This window comes from Mytilus trossulus, chromosome 9 (genome assembly GCF_036588685.1).
Source record: "Mytilus trossulus isolate FHL-02 chromosome 9, PNRI_Mtr1.1.1.hap1, whole genome shotgun sequence".
NCBI classification, from domain to species: Eukaryota; Metazoa; Mollusca; class Bivalvia; order Mytilida; family Mytilidae; genus Mytilus; species Mytilus trossulus.
The window spans coordinates 74567398-74594306 of record NC_086381.1 but is presented as its reverse complement, the minus strand read 5'-3'; the positions used below and the strand labels follow the sequence as shown (position 1 = coordinate 74594306).

At 31.5% G+C, this 26909-nt stretch overlaps 1 protein-coding gene and 1 long non-coding RNA gene across 2 annotated transcripts; one reads left to right on the top strand and one right to left on the bottom strand.

Moving 5' to 3' along the window:
* Positions 1-6189: 6189 nt before the first annotated feature.
* On the bottom strand, positions 6190-9890 carry LOC134683413 (uncharacterized). The gene is made up of 3 exons (XR_010101013.1): positions 9829-9890; positions 8878-8986; positions 6190-6368 (listed from the first exon to the last, which is right to left on the bottom strand). It is a non-coding gene; the product is annotated as an uncharacterized LOC134683413 (long non-coding RNA).
* A 387-nt stretch (positions 9891-10277) lies between these two features.
* On the top strand, positions 10278-26501 carry LOC134683412 (tetraspanin-9-like). Its single transcript, XM_063542697.1, has 8 exons — positions 10278-10387; positions 13739-13874; positions 15919-16110; positions 17064-17138; positions 19150-19233; positions 20130-20264; positions 23205-23288; positions 25107-26501. The coding sequence occupies exons 2-8, from the start codon at positions 13818-13820 to the stop codon at positions 25221-25223; spliced, it is 744 nt and encodes a 247-aa protein (XP_063398767.1). The 5' UTR covers positions 10278-10387; positions 13739-13817; the 3' UTR covers positions 25224-26501.
* Positions 26502-26909: the final 408 nt, after the last annotated feature.

The window sequence follows — 26909 nt, the reverse complement described above, 5'->3', positions numbered from 1 at the left end:
ATTTTCTTGCAGTCTTCTGAAATTCCTATTGTGACGGCATGAAAAAAGGCGACCATGCCTGATGACGTCACATAGAAAGAACACATCTTTTGACATTCGAAAAGAAGGAATATGTTTGCCTGCATAATGTTAGAAAATCATTAGAGAAACAGATTCCACCACCAAATCTCGTGTAGTACGATTTTTATCCACTCTCGACAGATAAATTTTAAATATTTAAAACGCTCGGGCAAGCCTCGCGTTTTAAATTTGAAAATTTAACTGTCTCGAGTGGATAAATATCGTATTACACTCGATGCAGTGGTAGAATCTATATGTAATTGTATGTGGTGAGACTTGAATAAAATATTGAATCTGAATCTGGATGTGTACTGATTGATGTTTGTCTTTCATTTGTAATTAGCTTTGAACCGACTTTATAATATAATTGCGAGTTCTTTGATTGGTATTTTAGAGTAGGTGTTTTTGCTAGTTATTTTCCAGTATTTCCTTTCGAATTTTGAGTCATACCTTCCAACTGTTTTGTACAAATCACAGTGGCGGATCCAGAAATTTTCATAAGTAGGGGCCCACTGACTGACCAAAGAGGGGGCCCGATCCAGTCACGCTTCAGTGATTCCCTATATAAGCAACCAAAATTTTTCACAAAAAGGGGGGAACCGGGACCCCTGGGCCCCCCCTAAATCCGCCTCTGAATCATTCTTATATTGTGTTGTTACACTATCATTTCAGGTTAATCGGAGGTTTAAGAGCTCAGCACACTAGCCGCAAGAGACTAATAAGAGGTTTCAAAAGACCGAAACATTTAGGAAGTGCCTGTCACAAGTCATGAGTGAAATTCAGTATTTGACATTTATTGCTACATGTAAAAAATTTGTAAGGGTTCCGCGGAACCCAGTGTCTCGCCTACTTTTGCTATAACTCCCAGACTCAACGAAAATGAGGAAAATAATCAATAAAAATATTCCTCTTGATACTATCTTTTGATTGTAAGAAGCTTCTGTCCAAGTTTGGTAAAAAATTCAGGATAGTTTATGAATCGAATAAATGTTTTAAAACTTTAACTGCAGACTGTATGTAATGTTAAATGGAAGAAAGTCAAGTACAAATTTAAAATAGTATAAGAAAGTCATTAAATTTTAAAAAAAATTAACCACAGAGTGAATGTGTTGTTTCCTGGCAGATAATCTAAGTCCATTTAAAAGTATAATACGGAAAAAAAAAAAAAAATTTTTACAAAATTTACTTCTGGATACTAACTTATGATCATAAACAAGTTTTTGTCCAAGTTTGGTACAAACCCAGGATAGTTAAAGAAAGTTATTGAAATTTTAAAAACTTTAACTACAGAGTGAATGTTATATTTCCCCGCAGAAAAAACTAAGTCCATTTATAAATAAAATACAGAAAAAATGGAATTTTATTTTTACAAAATTTACTTCTGGATACTAACTTATGATCATAAACAAGTTTTTGTCCAAGTTTGGTAGAAATCCAGGATAGTTAAAGAAAGTTATTGAAATTTTAAAAACTTTAACTACAGAGTGAATGTTATATTTCCCCGCAGAAAAAACTAAGTCCATTTATAAATAAAATACAGAAAAAATGGAATTTTATTTTTACAAAATTTACTTCTGGATACTATCTTATGATCATAAACAAGCTTTTGTCTAAATTTGGTAGAAATCCAGTATAGTTTAAGAAAGATATTCAAATTTTAAAAACTTTAACCACAGAGTGAATGTTATGTTTCCCCGCAGAAAAAACTAAGTCCATTTATAAATAAAATACAGAAAAAATGGAATTTTATTTTTACAAAATTTACTTCTGGATACTATCTTATGATCATAAACAAGCTTTTGTCTAAATTTGGTAGAAATCCAGTATAGTTTAAGAAAGATATTCAAATTTTAAAAACTTTAACCACAGAGTGAATGTTATGTTTCCCCGCAGAAAAAACTAAGTCCATTTATAAATAAAATACAAAAAAATGGAATTTCATTTTTACAAAATTTACTTCTGGATACTATCTTATGATCATAAACAAGCTTTTGTCCAAATTTGGTAGAAATCCAGTATAGTTTAAGAAAGATATTCAAATTTTAAAAACTTTAACCACAGAGTGAATGTTATGTTTCCCCGCAGAAAAAACTAAGTCCATTTATAAATAAAATACAAAAAAAATGGAATTTTATTTTTACAAAATTTACTTCTGGATACTATCTTATGATCATACACAAGCTTCTGTCCAAGTTTGGTATAAATCCAGTATAGTTTAAGAAAGTTATTAAATTTTCAAAAACTTTAATCACAGAGTGAATATTTGTGGACGCCGCCGACGACGACGGAATGTAGGATCGCTTAGTCTCGCTTTTTCGACTAAAGTCGAAGGCTCGACAAAAATCAGACAATCAGTTTTATCGTATGAAACAAATGAAATGTCATCGTGCCGAACCCTTTCTAAGGTAGTATACAGTATTCATTTTGCTCATTGTTGAAGGATGTGTACATGTTGGTTTAACAATAGCTGATTATATTAGAAACACACAACTTATATTACTTTGTGTTCTTATACCTTCATCTATTATTTTTGCACTACAATTGTAGCTAATTGATTGGCATGTGACGTCTTAAATGTTTATATAAAAAGAAACAACCTTTAAATTATCAGAGCCTCTTTAAGGATCTATAGCTTTCTTCTGACAAAAAAGGCAAATCTTATAGAAACTCTTTTCAAATAAAACGAAATGAAAGTGTGTTATATCGTCCAACGAGCAGCTTACATGATTTCGGTCCTTTAAAAAGGGCATTTGAAAATATTCCTGCATCTTTAATTCTCAATATTTGAACAGAGTCGACACCCTTAGCTTATAAGACTGTATGCATATTGGATAAGCGGAACTATACGTCTTTACAAGTCCTTTTGATAAGTCAAAAACAAAGAATTTGTGGTCAATCTACGTTCTGTAATTTCACTTCATTTCTGTACCTTTAAAATATTGAAAACAACACGTTATTAATTTCTTGCGTCCGAAGCGCTTTTCTGGATTTACCTTCATCAGGAACGCTCAAAGCCAAACATTTGAAATCCGAAGATGTAGAAGTACCGAAACCGTTGAAGAGCTGTATGTCAAAAATACCTAAAATAAATAGCCAAATTCATCTAAAGCCAACTTTGCCTGAGGGAGTTGAAACCTTAGTTTCTGAATAATTTATAAATTTATAAACGGAAAATTTGAGAAAAGTTTGTTAAATCATGTCAGTACCGAAATACTGACTACTGAGCTGATGATACCCTCGGGGACTGATAGTCCACCAGCAGAGGTATCGACCCAGTGATGTAAAATAAAGAAAACAACACGTTATTAATTTCTTGCGTCCGAAGCGCTTTTCTGGATTTAGATAGTGGTACCTTTGCAGTTTTTAGCTTTTTATGAATCAGATGATAAAATGTGGAATATATTCTACACTGACGGGTCCTTCAGGCACTGATTTCTATCTGGTTTTTACACAAGATATTTTGTTAAACTGGGCTTATAAACATCTGAATTTTGAGATTGTTTCTGGTAGCAAACAAGTCTGTTTTTTAGGTTCTCAGTTACGAATATTTTGCAGGATGCCTATTCCATTCAATTATCCAGACCACACAAGATTTTAACCCCGAGAAATGCTTTTGAGATATGAACTACGAGAAAGACCTGCAACACGTCCCCAAGTAGAAAACCGTCAAGTAGATCTTGTCCTTCCTACACGGCTTGTTAATTGTTATAAACCCCTTCTGTTGCAATCGAAATAAACCTTTTAACCCTGAATCAAGTGTGCCCTTCCTAGATGCCAGAGGTCCCATAAGAAGTTTTGCTGGAACTGCCAGTTTTCCATTCATTGTTTAAAAGACTTTCTGCATATGATATCAATCTTTCTGCAGATGGAACTTTACCCAAAGATATTAAATACATTAAGAATCACATAAAGTTGTTATCATTATCAATCCCAGATCCACCATGACAAAAGACTGGCCAATTGTTATAGAAACAGGCTAATTCCATGAAAATATATACAGGAAATTGATGGCTTTCAAAATACCCACTATAAATTCTGTTATAAAACCATTGGAATTTCCTAAACATTTGAATTTGTTGATCCTTTAAGAATTATGGTCAAATGTCCTTTTATTTTGAAGATCAGCATAGATTGGTGTTAGGTTAAAATTGATATCTGATCCAAAAGTTCTATATAGCATGGTTTCTAATAAGCTTTCTATGCCTTTTTAAAAGATTTTTAACATGTTTACAGAACTGATTAGTTTTGTTTCTCTGACACCAAACCTTTAGGGAAGAGACACCAAATTAAGAATGAAGTTCTTCTTGGACTATATATTAAACACCAAAAGCTGAAGCCTTTACATATCTTTGAACATGAAACACTTTCTTGGTTTGGTCATTAATACTTGGCCCTATCTATGATCGGTTTGTGACCTTCTGATGCAAAAATAGTTCTTTTTGAAAAAAATGATTCATTTGTGACATATCTTCTGATTCAAAAGTTTAAACACTATACTTTTTTTCTAAGGTTTAAAATCATTTAAAAAATTTTCATCTTACTGTATGTATCATCATAATTAAACAGTGAAAATAGTGTACAAAATTTAAGTCTGGTAGCTACAATGTACAATGGCAGGGGCGGGTCCAGGTAAGGGCGTAATGGGCGTACGCCCCCCCCCCCCTTTAAAAAAAAAAAAAAAAAAAAGCTATCTTTATAATCTGCTAGTATTGTATTGAATATCATATTATCATATTCATTAATTAAACACATACTCTGATTTCTTTTTATACTGATTCCCCAATCTGATGGGTCATCATCAACCGTAAAATTTCGTTTCTCGGAGTCCGGCGTGTTCAACTATGCGATTAGTATCCACTGTTGTTGATGTGATAAAGAATTCGCCAAAGATGTCGATGTCCAAAAAAAACAACGTCAAAAGACCTTAAAAACAAATGATTTGAGAAGCACCATGAAGGAGGATCGCCTAAATGCTCTGCTTCTTTTATATGTTCACAGAGACATTAAACTTGATTTTGATAAAATAATGGCGATTACGTCATGAGAAATCTACGTAAAATGGTTCTAATGAATCCACTCTATAGTAATTGAAAATGAGAGTCCGTCAGTATTTTTCTGTGTTCATTTAAGGTTTTGCGTCAAGGTACATGTATACAAGAAATATGTATATTTCCACATTAAAGCAATACTCAGAACGAAAGAACTTTATTCTTCAGTGTTTATTTGTCTTTTATCATGTGTGTCGTTCAACGAAACCCGAACTTAATAAAAAATAGAGGGATTACTTCATAATTTGATGCTAAATTGTTGAAATTCAGGAGCTTTTGAGCTTCCCCATGGACACTCAACCGTAATCACGCCTCTCATTCATAAAATCCTGGCCTAGGAATTGAAATGTTAAGTAACTCCTTAGACCCTTGAGTTTGGAATTTCTCGTTATTGGTCTACTGCTGTTAAGATCCATCCAATCATTTTAATATACCATAGAAAATTAATGGAGGGAACTCGGCATAAAAAATGTCACACCCTGACACTTTAACTATAAAATATACATGCTCCAAGTCAAGAACCGTTACATTAGTGCAATTCTCTATTATTTTATGTTTTTAAGCCAAAAAAAGTTCCAAAATTTTTTTCGCCTCGCTCCGCTCAGCGAAATATTTTAGTCTACGCCCCCCCTTTCAAATATCCTGGACACGCCCCTGAATGGTTTATGATGATGTATATGATGAGAACTGCTCATTATTGAAGGCTGTACACCTATCGTGTTTATTTCTGTGACATTTGGTCTCTTTGAGAAAGAGTTGTCTCATTGGCAATCATACCACATCATATTTTTTACATCATTTGACATCACAGTTTTGGAACTTTTTTACATATCAATACAAAAGTTCCACAACACCCACAATAATTGTCAAATCTAACTGATAGTGTTGTTTCTCACAAGATGAAAAAAAATCTAAACCAAATAAACTAAAAAAGGTATTTTTTATTACAACTATATGTACATTTATATCCACATATTACAAATTGCGTTTTAACATACTGGATTTACCATTTTCCTTGGCATAGCACTTTTGATCCATGTGCTTGTTTGCAAAAATGAATAAAAAAAAATGAATAATAAAATGGTCCTCAGTTTGCTTTTAACAATGATTCAGTGTGACAAATATGCACTGGTTCCCGGTCCAAATTTTGTTCACTTTTCCAATGGAGCATAGTTCAATAGTTTTTCAATCAGATCAACATGAGCCAACAACATCCTTCTGCAGCAGTATCTCTTTAGTCCTAAAGCATCTAATGCATCACTGAAATATATAAAAATATTTATTCCATATTGATAAAATATTAGTAGGTTTTTCTATAAGAATGGGATGTTGAAAAAATTACATATCCACCTGCAGAAACGTGCTTTTATGTGTATAATTTTGGTAAAAAATGTTTGATGTACAATTGGTTTTTGGTAAATATTATCCTTTACATTCATTTCTCTCGGAATATGGAATAAAACATTAACTGTCTTTTGTTTCCTTAAATATGTGGTTTAATTGACTTTTGAAAAACTGATATTCACAGCCATTCATCCATTGGCATGAGTGACTTTCAGTTTTTTAAAAGTCAATAAAACCACACATTTATCACATCAAAAGACAGTAATTGTATGTATTATATATATATAATAGTATACCATGTTATACAAGCATTACATGCACCTGACTTGCACCAATACATTTCAGTTTCAGTGAACTAACAAATTTGAATAAAATTACAAATGGAATACACATACATGTGAACTAAGCAAATTAACACTTACTACGAAATGACATCATGAGAAAATCAAGTGTTGAAGCAGTTCAATGAATTGTGATTAGAAAATGAACTTATGAGAACAGAACAAAGCTGATATTCAGTCAAAATTACTGTGGACAGTGTTCAGTGATTCACTGTGAATACTGAATAAGGGTAATTGCAAGTGATCAAATCAAATCAAATTAAATCAAATCAAATCAATCAAATCAATCAAATCAAATCAAGATTGTGTGATATTTGTTCTATTAAGTTTGAATATAAGCTTCTCTAATTTTTGTGCTATTTTCACATTTCCTGACCGGTGTGAGAAAAATATTTCTCCTCACTAGTGAAAAATCTGTTCTCGGCAAATGATTAGTCGAAATTTGATTATGACGTCAAAATGTTTTGTTTTCTTCTCAATTTTCCTATTGTGACGTCATGTAAAAAGGCAACCTTGCCTGATGACGTCGCATATAAAGAGCACAATTTTCTGAAAATCTTTGAAAAAGAACGATAAAAAGCATTAGAGAAACAGATTCTGACACTATAACTCGTGTATTACGATATTTCTCCACTCTCGACAGTTAAATTTCATTATTTAAAGGGCTCGGCAAGCCTCGCGCTTTAAATAATAAAATTTAACTGTCTCGAGTGGAGAAATATCGTAATACACTTGTTGCAGTGTAAGAATCTATATTTATTGAATCACCACCAATCATCAGGATTCATTTTATGATTTTTTATTTTTTATTTAACCACCTTGTGTTTTCATTCATGACATTACTGTATAGTTACTATTTATACTAGAACACTCCCGTGATGTCGCGGGTCCGTGACTGAATTAAAGTATATAACTATGCGCAAGACTTATTTTTGTATTAGTATTGTCATCTGATAATTAAAGTCATGCCGATTATAGAATAGTTATCACAGTTTTCTTTGCTTTCAAATCTTTCTGTTTGAACCCATCTAACTGGAACTTACAAAAATGTATCAATTATTGGTAATATTAATTATTTGGAAAACAAAAGGTCCTGGGATGGAGTATTTTTTAAACAACAGCATTGTCCTACATTATATTAGTTATAAATAAAGTTGAATTCTTTGAATCGCTGTTTTACGTCATGCCCGCTAACAAATTGAAAACTGTACCTATACGCCTTATTTTTAGTATTGGTATTGTTATCTTATAAAGTCTTACTGATTAAAATACTACAATAGGTAACAATTTGACAATTTAGTAGTGTCAACCCTGTGATTATGACCCGTGTACATAGTATATCCTGAATACACCGTTTGGTGGTGCGCCTGTCAAATGCAGAACGTACAGATAAGGTAATAGGTAACAGATGAATATACTATTGGTATCGGTATCGGTCTCGACCCGGAACTTCTTAATTATTGGCAATATTAATTACGTGGAAAACAAAAGGGCCTGGAGTGGTGTAATTTTTAATCTACACCTTTGTACTATATTAGTTATATATAAAGTTGAATTCTTTGATTCGTCGTTTTTACGTGATGACGGCTGACAAATTGGACCTCGTAATTTTAGTATTATAGATATGTATATGTAGTACAGTACATGTAAATTTTGTAGCTAAAGTGGCATTATACAGACACTTCTTGTCATTTTAATTAAAACTGTGGATACGTTGTGACATCCATTCAAGTTGCTGTCTCATTCATATCCTACATTAGAATAGTATTTCTTATATATTTCTTCCATTCTTACTAAATTTGTACTTTTCCTGACAAGGTCACCTGTTGATTATTTTCATTTAATGACAGTGTGTACAAATTTGATTATACGTCTGCTTTTCTTGCTTTTCTCTGATATTCCCATTGCCTGGTGTCAGGAAAAAAGACAACCATGCCTGATGATATTTCATTAAAGAACACACCTTTTTGCAGATCATTTCAAAAGAAGGATTACATCATAAAGTGGTGTTGATTGCAAAAATATACATCCAAATTCAAAGGATAAGCAGAATGCTACAGAAACATAAATATTTTCTTACTCACCCTTCTGTATATTCCACTTGCAGCAGTCCTAAATAAGCTTCCCACTTGTTTCCAATTACTTTACCACAGGTAAAACAACGCACAGGTATTATCATTTTCAGTGGTTAACCTAAAATGTACATGTATGAATCAATTATACTGTGATTATTATCATGATTATATACATGTACAAAGAACATACAATGTACATGTATTAATATCATCTTGATGATCATGGATATTTAATTAAGAAATTTATCAGAACTTCATTTTGGTCTAAACAAATAAATAAATACAGTTTGAATGATGCATATAAAATGTAGGCAAAGGCAAAGGTCTCTGTGAAAAATGTTAAAATATTGAAAAATAAAGGTTTGGCAGGTAGGTGAAACTTACATAAATGAAGAGATAAATGAAAACTGAAGAGATTGATGGCCGATTTATATAATTCGAAGGCCCTTGTTCGGCTTCAGAAGCGAGGAAGCAGCGCATCTATTTTGGGTGGGCAAATACCCACTTTTTGATATGACGTCCCACTGACCCATCTTGTCTGGCTAAACAGCCGTCGGACGTCAGAGTAATCTCGGACTAACTCATACCAAGCTATAAATAAATTCAGCATTTACATGAAACTAATTTAAAAAAAAAACCAACAACCATGATTTCCAAATCATTCAACTGAAATTAAATTAAAATTGGGCGCGAACACGTAGAGTGCGAACGGACCTTGGGTGCGAACTTGCGAGGTGCGAACGTGTAGGGTGCGAAAGTATATTGGGCGCGAACGGACCTGATACCCAATGTATTTATTCAACACTAACAGATAATCAAATATTGAAAATTTTATAGTATGATTCATTAGTGACTTTTAGGAAACACAGATAACGTATGTATAATATTTGGACACATTTTAAATTGAACTATTAACCATGTTGATTTACAGATCTCAGAGAATAAGAGTTTAACACCTACGAAACAACTTCGCATTAAAAAGGGTTAAAAAGCGACAATAACAATGCTGCTTCCGGTTCGAGCGAAATGGAGAAGTACAATTTATGTCATGCCAAATTGGGGTTGGAACTTGCCTAAAAGTGACGATAAAATACCTTCTTTCTAAAATTTTTACTTATTCATAGGCTACATATTTTTTACTTATGACAGAAACAAATAAACACTGACAAAAATCTTCATATGATTTTAAAGGAATCGGGGCGTTATTTCCAAAATTTAGCAATTTATTTTGCATAGGTTTAACCTATGACCGAAATCAAAGAATATCAAATTAACAGTTTTAGCACAATATTTGTCAAATTCAGGACAAATATTGGCACAACAAAATGAGAAATCTTTACATCAATGACATGTCATTACATTTAAACTCTTTAGTATCACAGAAAAACAAGAAAACACTCGAAACTTGGAAAAGTTCAATTCTTTTTAAAACTGGTTTGACAAGTTTCAGTTTGTTTGAGTCTAAAAATAGACACCATGGCACTATTATTAGAAAGGAGGTTCTGTTTATAAGCAAAAGGTAACACACACTGTCAGTCTTTCTTTAGTCTTAATGTTTTGATTTTATATAATTGCTTGTACAACAATGTCATGAATGTACAAACATTGACAAATGTTAAATATATTTTATACACTTAATAAAGTCTGTAATGTCTTTAATACCAAAAACAGTAAACATATTATATGTTAACAGTTTCTGTAAAATACTATTTATGAGAGGGGATAGGAGGGGTCCTGATCCCGAATTCCGGACTTAAAAAAAGGAAATCTTGAGGTCCCGAATTTAAATAAAGTAAATCCTGACGTCCTGAAATCCGAACAAAAGGATTCCCCGATCCTGAAGAAAGGCTCAATCCCAAAATCACAAGCTTAAAAACACCTGATCCTGCAGTCCCGATAAAGGTCATATCCCCCCTCATTTATATTGCAGTTAAAGCAAACAAAAACCTAACTAAATGTACATGATGTACAAGTCCTCTAGCATATAGATATTAAATTTTGAAAATCTTTGAAGGTTCATATAACATGTTTAATTAACCAAGGATTTGTATAGTAGGACTCTTTACTTCATGTACTATAAAAATCCTTGAATATTGGATTTTATTTTTTTATCGACCAATACGCACAGACGCATGATACGTCTTTTCTCGAATCATGTCTTTCACTTTTTTAAATGATTATGACTTCTTGCAAAGGCTATTTTAATTTTTTTCTAGGACACCTTCCTAGCAAGACGTCATAATGATATGGACTATAGTCTTAAATAAGATCATTAAACTATGACGAAAACAATGATTTATTTTTCAAACAAATTCACTCAATATTTGACATATTTTTCCCATTTGCTTAGGTCAAAAATGTTGGGCCCACGCCCCATTTGAAAAAAGTAAGAAAATAACTGCCTCAAAGTCTTATACATTATATATACATGGAGGAAATAGTTCTTTTGAATATGTTAAACAAAACAATTGTCTTGGCATGGTCATCCAAATTACTAGAAACTTTAATGAAGTCAGGAAGCAATTATTCCAAAAAGGTCAAAAGGCCAGTTTTAAACTTTATAAAGATTTGAAATCATCAAATCCTCCTATTTAAACTCTTTTGCATTTATTTGATCACTATATATCATGTATATAGCCAATTGTAACTTATGGCTGTGAAAATTGGGGTGTTGTACATGCTAACTTTACTCCTAAAAGGAAAAAAATATCCCTTTATGACATTTAAAGATTAGGAGTTTGAGAAGCTAAATTTAAAATTTTGTTAGTATATTTTTGGTGTTACAATAATGTGCACAAATGTAGCAGTCCTGTCTGAATTGGGTAGATATCCTCTTTACATAAATTTGCTAACACATACATGACATATGTTTATGTATTGGCATAGACTAGAGAATTCTCCATCTGATTTATTGAAAAGTGCTTATAAATGCCAAGTTAAAAATGATTGAGAGTAAAGCTCAAACTAGCTCCAATAATTTATGGCCCTCTATTATCATTTTCTACAGTTAAAAATTGGGTATTGACCTAAACATATGTAAAAATTTAGGCAAAAATAAATTAAAAAAATTACTGAAAAAACAGCTCTGACAAACCAAATTTTCAAAATGATTTGAAGAATATGCAAGATTTTTATTTCAACAGTATCAAGGCAAATTGGACACTTATTTCTCATTCAAGAGGTCATTTGACTATGAAAATTATTTAAATTTAAAGCACCCACAAAACATTTGTTAACAAAATACAGACTCAGCAACCACTGTTTAAGAATAGAAACTAGCAGACATGAACAAATTACCATTGTATTTGGTAAATATGAAATATTACCTTGACATTAGAGGATATGTTTATATTGTAATTCAAATTGTATTTAAAATGAAATGCACTTTCTTCTGGAATGCCCTCTTTACAATAACCTCAGAAGAGATATGACTGATTATATAAAAAAAATACCCCAGTTTAGAAAATTTAAACAGAAAAGATATTTTTTCATGGGTCATGATTAATGAAGATAGCAGACTTTTATCTATTTTATGTGCATACCTTGATTAAGGCCTGCAACTTAGAAAATCAGAAAATTAGTTAACTTAAATACTCTAATAGACATGATAGATATCAACATTATCTCCCCTTGACCACTGATCCTTTCCTTGTGCATTTGAATTATTATTTTATGTTTCAGTCTGCACTGTTAGCCACTAGTCCGATGCCCCAGACTAGTAAATATTGATTCGGACTAGTAAAATATTTCAAAATTTTATATAGTCATAAAGGGACAAGTTTTGATATTTTGTTTCCGGACTCGTAGATGAAAAAGTTTTTGGTACAGACTGATGTTTCTTTAATCACTCTGTAATGTTTATGCCATGTTGTAATTAATGTTATGCTCATAATAGGCCCTTTAATTTGGAAAATAAAAAAATATTGTATTGTATTGTATATCACATGTATTATAGGACTACATGGTGTATGCATGTCATTTGTATTATCAATGATTATTATAAGGATGAAAGACATTATCATCCTCAACAATTTTTTTCAGTCAAAACAGTAAATTTGGACAATGAACATGATAAAGCTTACAATAAGAAAGGCTTATATACAGACATGATAGAAGCAAAACAAATTAAAAATGACAGCAGTTCTGGATCATTTGCATGTTTCAGAGTTAAGTGTGGCTTTCATTTTGCTGAACTAGTTTTATATTATTAAGTATGTATTATTGTGCAGAATATTCTTGATGGTGTTAAACTTGCTATTTTCTGCTCTCTGGTTGGGTTGTTGTTTCTTTGACTCATTCATTTTTTCCTTTCTCTATTGTTTGTATATATGTTGTAGAAGCGGGGAGACAATTAAACTGTTCTCATATATGTTTATATTTCACTAATTAAAATTGAGTAAGAAATGGTTAATGTGTCAAATAGTCATTGATAGTTATCAAAGGTACCAGGATCCGATTATAATTTAGTACGCCAGATGTGTATTTTGTCTACATAAGACTCATCAGTGATGCTCAGATCAAAACAGTTAAAAAGGGAAAAAAATACAAAGAGCATAGAGGACCCAAAATTCCAAAAAGTTGTGCCAAATTACACAACAACCTGATTTAAGAGCTTAAAACGTCACAAGCCAACCAATAAGTCTTCAACATAGTGAGAAAAATCCAGCTTCCAGAGGGGGGTTTAAGCTGCCAACTAAACAGAAATGTGTACTCGTCTGGAACGGTTCCACAAATATGGATGTCATACTGAACATTGCTAAACAGCTAAACAAAGTAAAGCACTTATCATACCAGGACCCTTTACAAAGACAGCATATTTATAATACTGCCAATTGTGCTTTAGTAATTAATCCACATTATTTTTATTCAGGTTTTTGATTGCAGTTTATAAAGCATTGGTCAAAGGTTGAGTGGAGTTTGAGAATCCAAGACAAGCCTCAGGAATCAGGATGAATGGAATTAAATGTATGAAGACAACCTTTGCAATATGCAATATACTATTCTTTGTAAGTATTTGTTAATGTATCATTGATAGGAAATCAATTTGAATTGAACACATTAAAAAGGAGATCAGAAAATAGCATTTTTTTTCTCAAAACAAGGAAATAGTTATATGTAACAATAACAGCAAAAAATATTTTCTACATGTAAAAGCATGACTTACATACATCAAGCTAAATAAAAGAACAAAAGAACTATTTAAAACTTAAGTGTAAGACACATGTAGGAGTAAGCTATTTAACTAAATGAAAAAACAAAAGATCACATCTGACATTTCACAAAAGTAGGGTAATTGTGCTTTGCTTTATTAACTATATATAGTGATTAAAGGATAAATTGTACAAAAAAAAGGATATTCCTTTAACAAAAAATGGCTTTGTCTTTTGTGACACTAGCACATTCACATGATAGCATAGTTTGGTCCGAGACCACAATTGTCGTCCCTTGATTTTCGTTGTTCACGAATATAGTCCCTAGTGTTAACAGTGAGTTACTTGCCAATAATTTTTATACCCCTTCCTAATTTATTTCTCCATGTTTAATGCCTCAAATTGTAAGTAGGGGGGTGAAACTACACTGTAAAAAAATTTGGGTCAGAATTTTACAGGAAAGTAGTGATTAGGTCCAGCTGAAAAAGGTTAAAAATTAGCACTTCGGAAGCTGTCAAAAGATTTCAAGACACCCTAAACACAAAATTGTCCATATTTTGAGTTTGAGGCGATGAAGTTTTCTATAATTTTGATATAATTTGTCCCAAAAGTAGTACAACTCACTGTAAAAATTTAATTGAGAAAGCGCAGGTTGGATTTTTTTTAATTTTCATTTATGTTCTAAAAGAAATGCACTACGAATTAATTGTGTTCTCGGACCAACACATCGCTTAATTTTGAAGATAAATAGTTGTTATTTTAAAAATGGAAATAATTGCTTAAATAAGGGTTCCGCGGGACCCAGTGTCTCGCCTACTTTTGCTGTAACTCCCAGGCTCAACAAAAATGAGGAAAACAATCAATAAAAATATTCCTCTTGATACTATCTTTTGATTGTAAGAAGCTTCTGTCCAAGTTTGGTAAAAAATTCAGGATAGTTTATGAATCGAATAAATGTTTTAAAACTTTAACTGCAGACTGTATGTAATGTTAACTGGAAGAAAAACTAAGTCCATTTATAAATAAAATACAGATACACATGTACAGGTACCAAATATTAACAAAATTTCCTTTCTAGATACTAGCTTTTGATCATAAACAAGCTTCTGTCCAAGTTTGGTACAAATGTAAAATAGTATAAGAAAGTAATTAAATTTAAAAAAAAATTTAACCACAGAGTGAATGTGTTGTTTTCTGGCAGAAAACCTAAGTCAATTTAAAAGTATAATACAGAAAAAATTAATTTATTTTTTTACAAAATTTACTTGTGGATACAATCTTATGATCATGAACAAGCTTCTGTCCAAGTTTGGTACAAACCCAGGATAGTTAAAGAAAGTTATTAAAATTTTTAAAACTTTAACCACAGAGTGAATGTAATGTTTCCCCGCAGAAAAACTATGTCCATTTATAAATAGAATACAGAAAAAATGGAATTTTATTTTTACAAAATTTACTTCTGTATACTATCTTATGATCATAAACAAGCTTCTGTCCAAGTTTGGAAGAAATCCAGTGTAGTTTAAGAAAGTTATTAAATTTTCAAAAACTTTAACCACAGAGTGAATATTGTTGACGCCGCCGACGACACCGACGACACCGACGACGACGGAATGTAGGATCGCTTAGTCTCGCTTTTTCGACTAAAGTCGAAGGCTCGACAAAAATAGACCTGCTTAGATAAAGGTTCATCATGTTCATAGATTGTAAAAAAGAAATGCACTGATATGTTTGAGTGTCAAAGGACAGGTAAAGTTGTAACATTTTTAAGTCATAAATGTTGATATGAAATATTACTGTATATTTTTGTTCATGTTTAATTCTGATTAAAAAAAAAATTATATTAAAATTAATGAAATTGTTATTTAATATTTCATATAGCTTTATCTTATATTTGCAGATAATGGGCATAGCTGCAATGTGTATTGGGATATACTTGAAAGTGTCGAGATCAGATTTCGTTGAGATCCTCCAGAGTAAAGAATTTGAGACATCCTCAGCATTGTTGATATCTGCTGGTATCATTGTAATAGTTGTGGCCCTTGTCGGCTTTATAGGAGCATGGATGAACAACCAATGTATGCTGGGACTGGTATGTAGAATAATACACTCTTTCTTAACGAGATGTGAGAGGGGAAAGATACTTATAAGGAACATTCAAACTCAAAAGTCAAAAATAAACTGACAACTCATAGCAAAAAAAAAAAAACCAAAAAAAAACAATATACATAAAACAACAGAGAAAACTAAAGACTGATCTGAGCAACACAAACCCTAATGGGTGATCTTGGGCACTTTCAAACTTAACTCTCTTAACCAATGGTGGACCAGACAAACTGGCTTAAAAATAGTTAAAATTTAGCCTTTATTAAAGAAATAAAAAAATCATGTTTAAGTAAACAAATTGAACTTTGGATAAAAGTATCAGTATCCAGAAATGACCTAATCTTTTTTACATAAGCTTGGTTTATATATTTTTTGTTCTAGATGATCTTACCTGAAACCATATAATATGATCTCAAAACTATCATGGACTTGGTCCTGGTTTTGCTAGTTTATTTGATGTCATTTGACACAAGCAAAACAGTCATATGAACAAAAGAAAAACCTATGAAACAACAAAACTATGTATACTGTAAAAAAAAAAAAAAAGACATTTATGTATATGGCATGTCAGATCAAATCTTCATAAATTTATAAATTTCCCTTTATATTATTTTTACTGTCAATCTACTTGTTAGTTTTTTTGGGGTAACGTTTTTTTAAATTTTAATGAATATTAATAACATTTCATATATAAATACATTAATCAAATTATCTGTATGGAAATTAAGTAAAGTAAAGTCACTCACCAAGGATAGACACAAAAAATATACAAAAAGATGCATGGCCTATGGGAGATAACTGTTACAAGAAATTTCAAATTTGTGGAAAATTGGAATGATAAAATAAACTGATTTAAAACTAAAAGTTTAAACTGATTCTAATGTTGTGCGTATAAGTTATTTGCAAATTTTGATTTTTATATTTATTTTCTCCTTTCAGTATTTTATTTTCGTAATTGTTATTTTTGCCATGGAATTAGCTGCAGGAATAATAGCTTTCATATACAGAAAAGATGTAAGTTTGGAATAGCAAATCAGGTTCAGTATATCTTTCTAATACATTGCAAGTTTTATTCATGTCTTATTTATAACATGTTATTATCCAGAATATTAAAGGAGTACTTCCAGTAAGAACCCCATTTTGGCCCCAAAATATAGCAGTTTTAGAAAATTGTTAAAATGTAAACTTTTAGTTATTTATTAGACAGAAGAATGCCTCTGCTACATAAATAAGGCTGTTTTTGACAATACAATGCACATATATCAGTAGTAGCACCATTAAGTCATGCTAAATTACTGAAATCTTCACAATTCTAGCATTTTAGTTAAATTTTTGACAGTTTGGTTTCCATGTAAAACGAATGTGGCCGCATTCGTGTTCATTCTTAATATTGAAATGGAAGTTGTATTTGATGATACTACATAACATATATATATAAAGGTTGAGGATGAACAGGGATGCGACCACTTTTATTTTTGACAAAAAACATCTGAAATGAGACATTTTTTGGTATATTTGGTATATTTTTCATATTTGAGCTTGAATCAGATCGTTTTTAATGACTTAATCAGTTAAAATCTTTCACATAAACTAATTGAATCACATGAAATAGACACTTAAGTGTTTAAAAAGTGGTCAAAATCTTACGTCAGATGAACCTGAAATTTGAGGCCAAAGTCAGTCCTTACCGGACCTACTCCCTTGAAGTTAAGCAAAAGTCTATAAGCCTGTATGTAATACATGTTATACTGAGTATTGTTTTAAAGAAGTCTGAAAATAAAACAATTTGTGTAGTATATCATTGAGCTAATAATCGGTAAAGCGACCTATAGTTGTTAATTTCTGTGTCATTTGTGTTATATATCAGTATTGTATGGTCGTATGTGTTTTGTAGTTTAGTCTTGAGAGTTGTGTCCCTTTGTATGATGATGCATATTTGTCATGTGATGTTATCTGTCTCTTTGAAATAAAAGTGCTATGGAAATAGATGTGTTTTTATTGCTCTTAAGCAAATATAACTTTAGCCGCATGTGGAGGCAAGTATATGTCCCCCCATGTACGTAATATTTGGTCTCTTGTGGAGAGTTGGCAATCATACCACATATTCTTTCTTTATATAAACTAGGGAATCTGATAGATAGATAAATTTACAACCAATTGTTAACCTGATATGGACTTGATTCATTTTTATGCCCCACCTACAATAGTAGAGGGGCATTATGTTTTCTGGTCTGTGCGTTCGTCCATTCGTTCGTCCCTTTGTTCATCAGTTCCTTCATCCGTCTGTCCCACTTCAGGTTAAAGTTGTTGTTCAATGTAGTTTTTGATGAAATTGAAGTCCAATCAACTTGAAACTTAGTACACATATAAAAAAGAAGATGCGGTATGATTGCCAATGAGACAACTATCCACAAAAGATCAAATTGACACAGACATTAACAACTATAGGTCACCATACAGCCTTCAACAATGAGCAAAGCCCATACCCCATAGTCAGCTATAAAAGGCCCCCATAACATAATGTAAAACAATTCAAACGAGAAAACTAACGGCCTTATTTATATTAAAAAAAAAAAATGAATGAAAAACAAATATGTAACACATAAACAAAGGACAACTACTGAACTACAGGCTCCTGACTTGGGACAGGCACATGTTCCTTATGGTATGACCTTTCTAATTTTAAGGCCAAATTAGATTTTTTACCCAATTTCACGGTCCATTTAACATGGAAAATGATAGTGCAAGTCGGGGATCTGTCTACTTTGGACACATTCTTGTTAAGGATATACATGTATTAAAAGTGAGAAGTAGTATATGTAGTTATGCAGCAAAATAAATATTTAGTCACTTTTTATCAACATACAATAGCTTTTGAAATTAGTTTCTACAGTAATAAATTTTATTTTGTAAAAAGCTTTATACTGTAAATGTGAAATTTAACCACTGACAATTTTGTAGCATTTGTCAAATTAGTTATTTATTTCATTATTTGAAGTAAAATAAAGGTAAATATCTTTTGTAGATTGAAGTAGTTATTAGGAGAGAGTTATTAGAAGGTGTCAAGAAAGATGAAACAAGAAGTGCATGGGACAAACTACAAGAAAAGGTATAATGTATGGTATTGTCAGGCAACAAATGTCAGACAACATTTGCATCAGTGCTCAAACAGTTATTTAGATGAATAACTAAAATAAATAGATTATACCTTGTATGCAAGTTATTTTTTATGCTCTATCGTATAGTAGAGGGGCATAATGTTTTTCAGTCTGTTCGTTCATCCATCTGTTCTTTTGTCTATCCTTACGTTAGATCATCTGTCTGTACCATCCTCGTTTGTTTGTCTGTCTGTCTGTTTGTTTGTTCCTGGATTCGTCCATCTGTCTTGCTTCAGGTAGTTTTTGAAGAAGTTGAAGTCCAATCAACTTGAATCTAAGTACACATGTTCCCTTTTAATTTTAATGCCAAATAAGAGCTGTGATCCTAATTTCAGGATGCGCTGAACTTAGAAAATGATACTCTGAGTGAGGATCAGTGTACTATGGACACATTCCTGTTTAACATTATTTTGGTAATGTAAACCTAAGATGTCAGAGCAAGAAAACTTGAAGGAAAAAATATTTATTTTTTATAATTTAGTAGCTACAAGTTATTTTATGATAAAACTGAAACCAACAAATATTTGTCAGCACTTTCTTGGTAATACAGCTGGAAGGTCAAGGATGAAATATACAAGATGGATAACCAGCAAGGGATTTTTTTTTGTCATTTGGGATTTTTTTTTACTTCTAACATGTCTAAAGATCTTGATATGGATAGGTTTTTCTCCTATGTTGGTAATTGAAAATTTCAGAATTGGGCAACACTTGTTTTTATTGAAGTAAACATTTCAAATTCTTTTAAATTGTAAATGAGCACATTTAGATGCAATCTTGTGTTATCTGTCTTACTAAATACCAACAACCAGTACTAAGACTTCACCTTATTATCTAATTATATTTGTAGTACTTATGTTGTGGAGTAAACAATTACACTGACTGGTATGGAGTATATGATATCCATAATTACAACACTTTACCTGACTCATGTTGTGGTTACACAGGATGTGGCCAATCTGGTGGTGTGGTGGCATATCGTATTGTGAGTACTACTGTTATTCTTCACCTTATTTACTGTGAACACATATTCATTACTGGGTGACCAGTTTTCTTCGATTTCATGGGTAAAGTTGAAACCAAGAACTTCCATTTTAGACTGAGTACAAACTTTTCTATAGGCTTTTATGAAGATTTTGGGCAAACCTTAGAATCATTGTCCAGGATTTCTGAGGATTTTTATCCCCCTCAATCAATGAAAAATTGATACCAATGACTATATTATATACAGTTATATATGTTTTAAAAAGCTAAAATGTAGGAAGATTCATATAAATTGAAGTAAGTTGTTCAATAAAACTGATAAGCCACTGGAGGTGTAACAACCAACAAACTAATCAATCATCTTAAGGTCAAGTAACAGTAAATGGGCTATGTCGCAGATTTTGCTCAAATTTTGCATACAATCTTGGCTCGGTGAACTTCAACTGACAATTGAAAAAATAATGCATTTATCTCTTTTATTATCTGAAATATTGCAGATTGATTTCTTTTAATATGGGTGAATATTTGTATAGAAAGCACTTAAAATCAGCGAAAAAACATACAAAATCTGTCTTAAAATCGCCAAATCTTTTATTCTACTCCATAGATTTTTCTTTGAAAACTGTATGTTGTTGACACATAAAATTCCGTTATAATGATGCAAAATAAAGATAGGGTCACCGACTTCGTTTGTTGTCTAAAAACCATTTTTATACCTTGTTGGTAGTGAAAAACGTCAAAAATCAAAGTTTTACGGCCGGCAACACGGCGACATTACGATCATTTCGACGTTTTATAGGATTTTTTCACAAAGAACACAACATTAAATGATGTATACCTTAAAAACGAAGTCGTTGACCCTATCTTTATTTTATATCATTATAACGGTAATTTATGTATCAACAACATATATTTTTTTTAGAAAAATCTATGGAGTAGAATTAGAGATTTTGCGATTTTAAGACAAATTTTAGAAGGTTTTATGCCGATTTTATGTGCTTTCGATACAAATGCTCACCAATTTTGTAAGAACTCAATCAGTAATATTTTAAATGATACATGAGATAAATGCATTATTATTTCGATTTGTAGTTGAAGTTCATCGAGCCAGAGTTGTATGCAAAATTTTACTGAAATCTGTGACATAGCCCATTTACTGTCACTCGACCTTAAATTGAACAACTCAGCACACCAAGCATTATTTTAGTAGACCCTAATTTACAACATGGCTGCCATGATCTGCTAATCTTTACCAGCTCAAATGTATCCTAATTTTTAGCTCACCGGGCCCGAAGGGCCAAGTGCGTTTTTCTCATCACTTGGCGTCCGTCCTCGTCCGTCGTCCGGCGTTAACTTTTACAAAAACTGAAACTACTGGGCCAAATTAAACCAAACTTGGCCACAATCATCATTGATGTATGTAGTTCAAAGTTTTTGTTTTTTTACCTGGCCAACCATCCAAGATGGCTGCCATGGCTAAAAATAGAACATAGGGGTAAAATGCAGTTTTTGGCTTATAACTCAAAAACCAGAGCATTTAGAGCAAATCTGACATTGGGGTAAAATTGTTTATCAGGTCAAGATCTATCTGCCCTGAAATTTATAGATGAATCAGACAACACATTGTTGGGTTGCTGCCCCTAAATTGGTAATTTTTAGGAAATTTTACTGTTTTTGGTTATTATCTTAAATATTATTATAGATGGAGATAAACTGTAAACAGCAATAATGTTCAGCAAAATAATATTTACAAATAAGTCAACATGACCAAAATGGTCAGTTGACCCCTTTAGCAGTTATTGCCCTTTATAGTCAATTTTTCGTAAATATCCATGATCTTTTACAAAAATCTTCTCCTCTACAACAACTGGGCCAAATTAATCCAAACTTGGCCACAATCATCATTGATGTATCTAGTTTAAAAATTGTGTTTTTTGACCCGGCCAACCATCCAAGATGGCTGCCACGGCTAAAAATAGAACATGGAGGTAAAATGCAGTTTTTGGTTATTACTCCAAAACCAAAGCATTTAGAGCAAATCTGACAAGAGGTAAAATTGTTTATCTGGTCAAGATCTATCTGCCCTGAAATTTTAAGATGAATGGGACAACTCATTGTTAGGGTGCTGCCCCTAAATTGGTAATTTTAAGGAAATTTTGCTGTTTTGGGTTATTATCTTGAATATTATTATAGATAGAGATAAACTGTAAACAGCAATAATGTACAGCAATTTAAGACTAAAAAAATAGTCAAATGACCAAAATGGTCAATTGAACCCCTAAGAAGTTATTGTCCATTATAATCAATTATAACAATTTTCATAAAATTTGTAAATTTTTACTAACATTTTCCACTGAAACTACACGAACAAGTTCATTATAGATAAAGATAATTGTAAGCAGCAAGAATGTTCAGTAAAGTAAGATGTACAAACACATCACAATCACCTAAACACAATTTTGTCATGAACTGTCTGCTTCCTTTGTTTAATTCTCACATACAAAGGTGAGCGACACAGGCTCTTTAGAGCCTCTAGTTTTATATAGATACTAAAAATTTAGAAGCTTAAATATTTTTTTTCTTTGTAAAGTAGGTTCATTTCTACTGAGGGCTATTCCAGAAAAAAAATGTATGGGGGGGGGGGTTGGAAGGCACATTGTCTTAATAATACATGGGTGATGGGTATCAGAGCTACATTTCACACTATAATTCTCAATTACAATTGTCTGGGTGGCGAATGCTGACAAAAACTGCCTTCCAACCCCGGATACATTTTTTTCTGGAATAGCCCTGAAAAAAATATCAGGTTGAAGAGAGCCAATAGAAACTGGGAAATTTTTAGAAATTTGTCCTCCCTGTTGCAAATCCTACAATAGAAATGTGGGAGTGACAATCTTATTCACCTGATCCATATTTTATTTTTAATGATTTTATTTTTCAGAGTTGTTATGAAGATGCCAAAGAATGGATTATAGACAATTTCTACCTGATTGGAGCTGCAGGAGTAGCTATAGGTGTACTTCAGGTAAGGAGCATATTTAATGAAATAATGTTGTGTTTGTTGATAAAGAATTTTCAAATATTTCATTTTTTATTAGGGAAAATCCAATGAAGTAAAGATTTGATACAATCCTTAATAATTTAATTTTGGATGTAACGCGTCTCCTGATTGGCTGACGTTATTTTGTTATGAGCTCATAGACATAATTCAGTCAAATGACCGTGACGTCATCAACATTTTATCATGGTTTTCTACTGTTTAAAATGGAATTTAGAATTAAATTATAAGAAATGACTGTAATATTTTTTCTGTCTATTCGAAATAACATAAAAAATGTGGTACACACTGTTAAATAACCCACCACACGCGTTATTCAGTGTGCACCAAATTTTTTATGTTATTTCTTCATAGACAGAAAAAATGTTACAGGCATTCCTTAATTAAAAAAAAATATTGTCTTTTGTCTGTTGTACTCCTAATTATAGCCATTTCTAAATCATTTTAGAATTTTTTGATACATATTGATACCTTCATGAATGGGGAGAGATTTAAGACCTAAATCTCTACTATTGAGTATTCAATAAATGTATCCTGTTGTCTTTTTCAACCTTATACTTTATTACAAGTCTTTTCCTGTAAATGGAACCAATATAAACAAGAATGTGTCCAAAGTACACAGATGCCCCACTTGCACTATCCTTTTCAATGTTCCATGGACCATGAAATTGGGTAATAATCTAATTTGGCATTAAAATTAGAAAGATCATACTATAGGGAACATATGTACTAAGTTTCAAGTTGATTGGACTTCAGCTTCATCAAAAACTACCTTGACCAAAAACTTTAACCTAAAACTCCCACTTTCATTTTCTATGTTCAGTGGACCATGAAATTGGAGTCAAAAGTCTAATTTGGCTTTAAAATTAGAAAGATCATATCATAAGCAACAAGTGTACTAAGTTTCAAGTTGATTGGACTTCAGCTTCATCAAAAACTACCTTGACCAAAAACTTTAACCTGAACGGACGCACAGACTGTCAAACAAATGGAGCCACAGACCAGAAAACATAATGCCCCTCTACTATCGTAGGTGGGGCATACAAAGTAGATGTGGTGTGATTGCCAATGAGACAACTCTTCACAAGAAAGCAAAAAGCCCTAACTGTGAAAATATAAGAGTATACACAAGGGTTTGGATGGGGTTAAATGATTAAAGAATAATGCCCTTAAAAATGAAGATTAAAGAATAACGGGCAAAACAAATGAAGATTAGAGAAAAAAGGGGTTAATTTTTTGAAGATTAGAGAAAAAAGGGGTAAAAACTAAACAGAATAATAGAACCCCCCCCCCCCCTCCATCCAGACCCTCATACACTTCAGGCAGGGGGCACATTATTCTGCATCCACACAGCAAAAGAAACAAACCCTACAGTAAATATAAAAATAAAGATGTGGTGGGATTGTCTACTTAATGATTTCATAAAAGGCTTTTTCAAAGTTTTAAGTTTGTGAAGACAGGACAATCATGCAAGACAAAGAAATGAATATGAAATATTTTTTGAAATCATTATTTTCTTATTCTTAGTTATTGTAAAATTTTACTTATATTTTTCATTTTAATTGACTCGTTTTATCTGATTGCTGTTTATTTTAATAAAATCAGAATTGTGAAATTATCTCCCTTGTTTTATGGAAAAGTTATTTATATTGATAATTGTCACCCTTGGCATGTTTTGTATTTATATCTTCAATATCTTTTTTTTTAATTTTCAGTTATTGCTGCTAATTATCCCCTATTATTTGATGTTCTTTAGTTTGAAACATTTTTATTTTTTATTTTCAGTTATTACTTGTGATTGTCTCCCTTGCCCTGATATGCTTTATACGAAAGGAAAAGAGTTATAAGGATTACAGAAGACGTTCTGCTGGAAACTTTGGTAGTGGAATTCAAAAGTTATGAGATTGGAAAATTTTGAACCCTATATATATTACAGAGTGTACTTTTAATTTATAATATGCATGAGTGGGATGAAACAAATCTTTGAAACGAGTGAAAACAGTAAATTATCAAACAGAAAGTAGTGTGATGTTTATATCATTGCAGAAGGATGACTACATAGATACAAATGGAAACTTAGAAAGTTTATGTACATTTATTATATACCGATAGATCCTTCAAAACAGGACACAAATGCAAGTTTTATTACCAGTATTGAATTGGGTTACATCCAATTGTTAAAATAAGAATTTAAAATGCAAGTTTTGTAGATAAAAATTAATTATGTAGCATTTTCTGTATAATAAAAACTTGTGGATTTTTTTCCTCAATTATTGGTAATTCAAACCTTTTTCAAACCAGATTCAAACCAGATTTCTATGGTAATTGAAAATTTTCAAGATCTTGCTTTAACAAATACATGCTATGAATTTTTAATGTATTGAATTTATTTATGACATGCTTCCATTTTTGAAACATGCTCAAACTAAAAAGTCTCACTTTATTTCTAGCCCTATTAGTTAACCAAAGAAACAATAAAACAGATGTTAAGGAGAAAAATTGTTTCTAGATATATAATATGGTACAAGTTTGCATGTGTTGCATGCACAAGGCACAAGAAAAGGTGGATTTTGTCTTATTGACATATTATGCCACAACTATCTCTATTTTTTAGATTGGAAAGAATATGGCAAAGCAATGTTAAGTTTGAATAAAAAAAATGCCATTCTTGCCATCATTTCATGTTCAGATTTCTAAATAAAATTGAGAATGGAAATACGGAATGTGTCAAAGCGACAACAACCCGATCATAGTACAGACAACAGCTGAAGGCTATCAATGGGTTTCAAAACTGCTTGTTACTAAACAATATTGCACTTTAAAATATATCACTGATATATTCAATTGATTTGAGTTTTTGTGGCAATTTAAAAATTAATTTCATGCCTTTATAATATATAGTAAGCAAGTTTAGAACCTGACGTTTTCAAGACTTATAAAGAATACTTGACAATACATAGACAGGTTATATTTCATTTTTATCTCATCTTCTATGAATCAAATTTTGTCAGACACTTAAAATTAAACACCTACTACAATCATGACAATACATGTAGGTCTGGTATTGATATGTTAAAAGTGTATTTATTCTTGATGTGAAAATTGTGATATTTATATATTTTTGTATTATATTTTTCCCCAAGTATCAATTTAATTTGTACATGTATTTTGATTTTATATAAAAATTATACAAACTTGATATTTAAAAAGTAAAAAAAAAACGAATAATTAAATATGATTTTGTATTGTTTTTTTATTGTTTAAGCCCCTTTACAAATGGAAATATTTCTAAATTAGTACTATCCATTCTCTTACTTCAGTTTGTCTCAACTAAATGTTATGAAACTCATAAAACACAGATCAAATACAAATTTTGGTAGCTTCACTTTTAACTCTTCTTGAGTAATGTCCCTTTTTTTTACGTTATATGCCAAAAGGGGCATTATCTGTGTCCCTTGGACTCATTCCTCATTTTTTCAATGAATTTATATGAACTACTGTAGTACTGGTTATTTAACTCCATAATTGTAAAAGAAAAGATATATTGTATTAATCTTTGAGATAGTCTCTACATGCAATTGTCAAAAA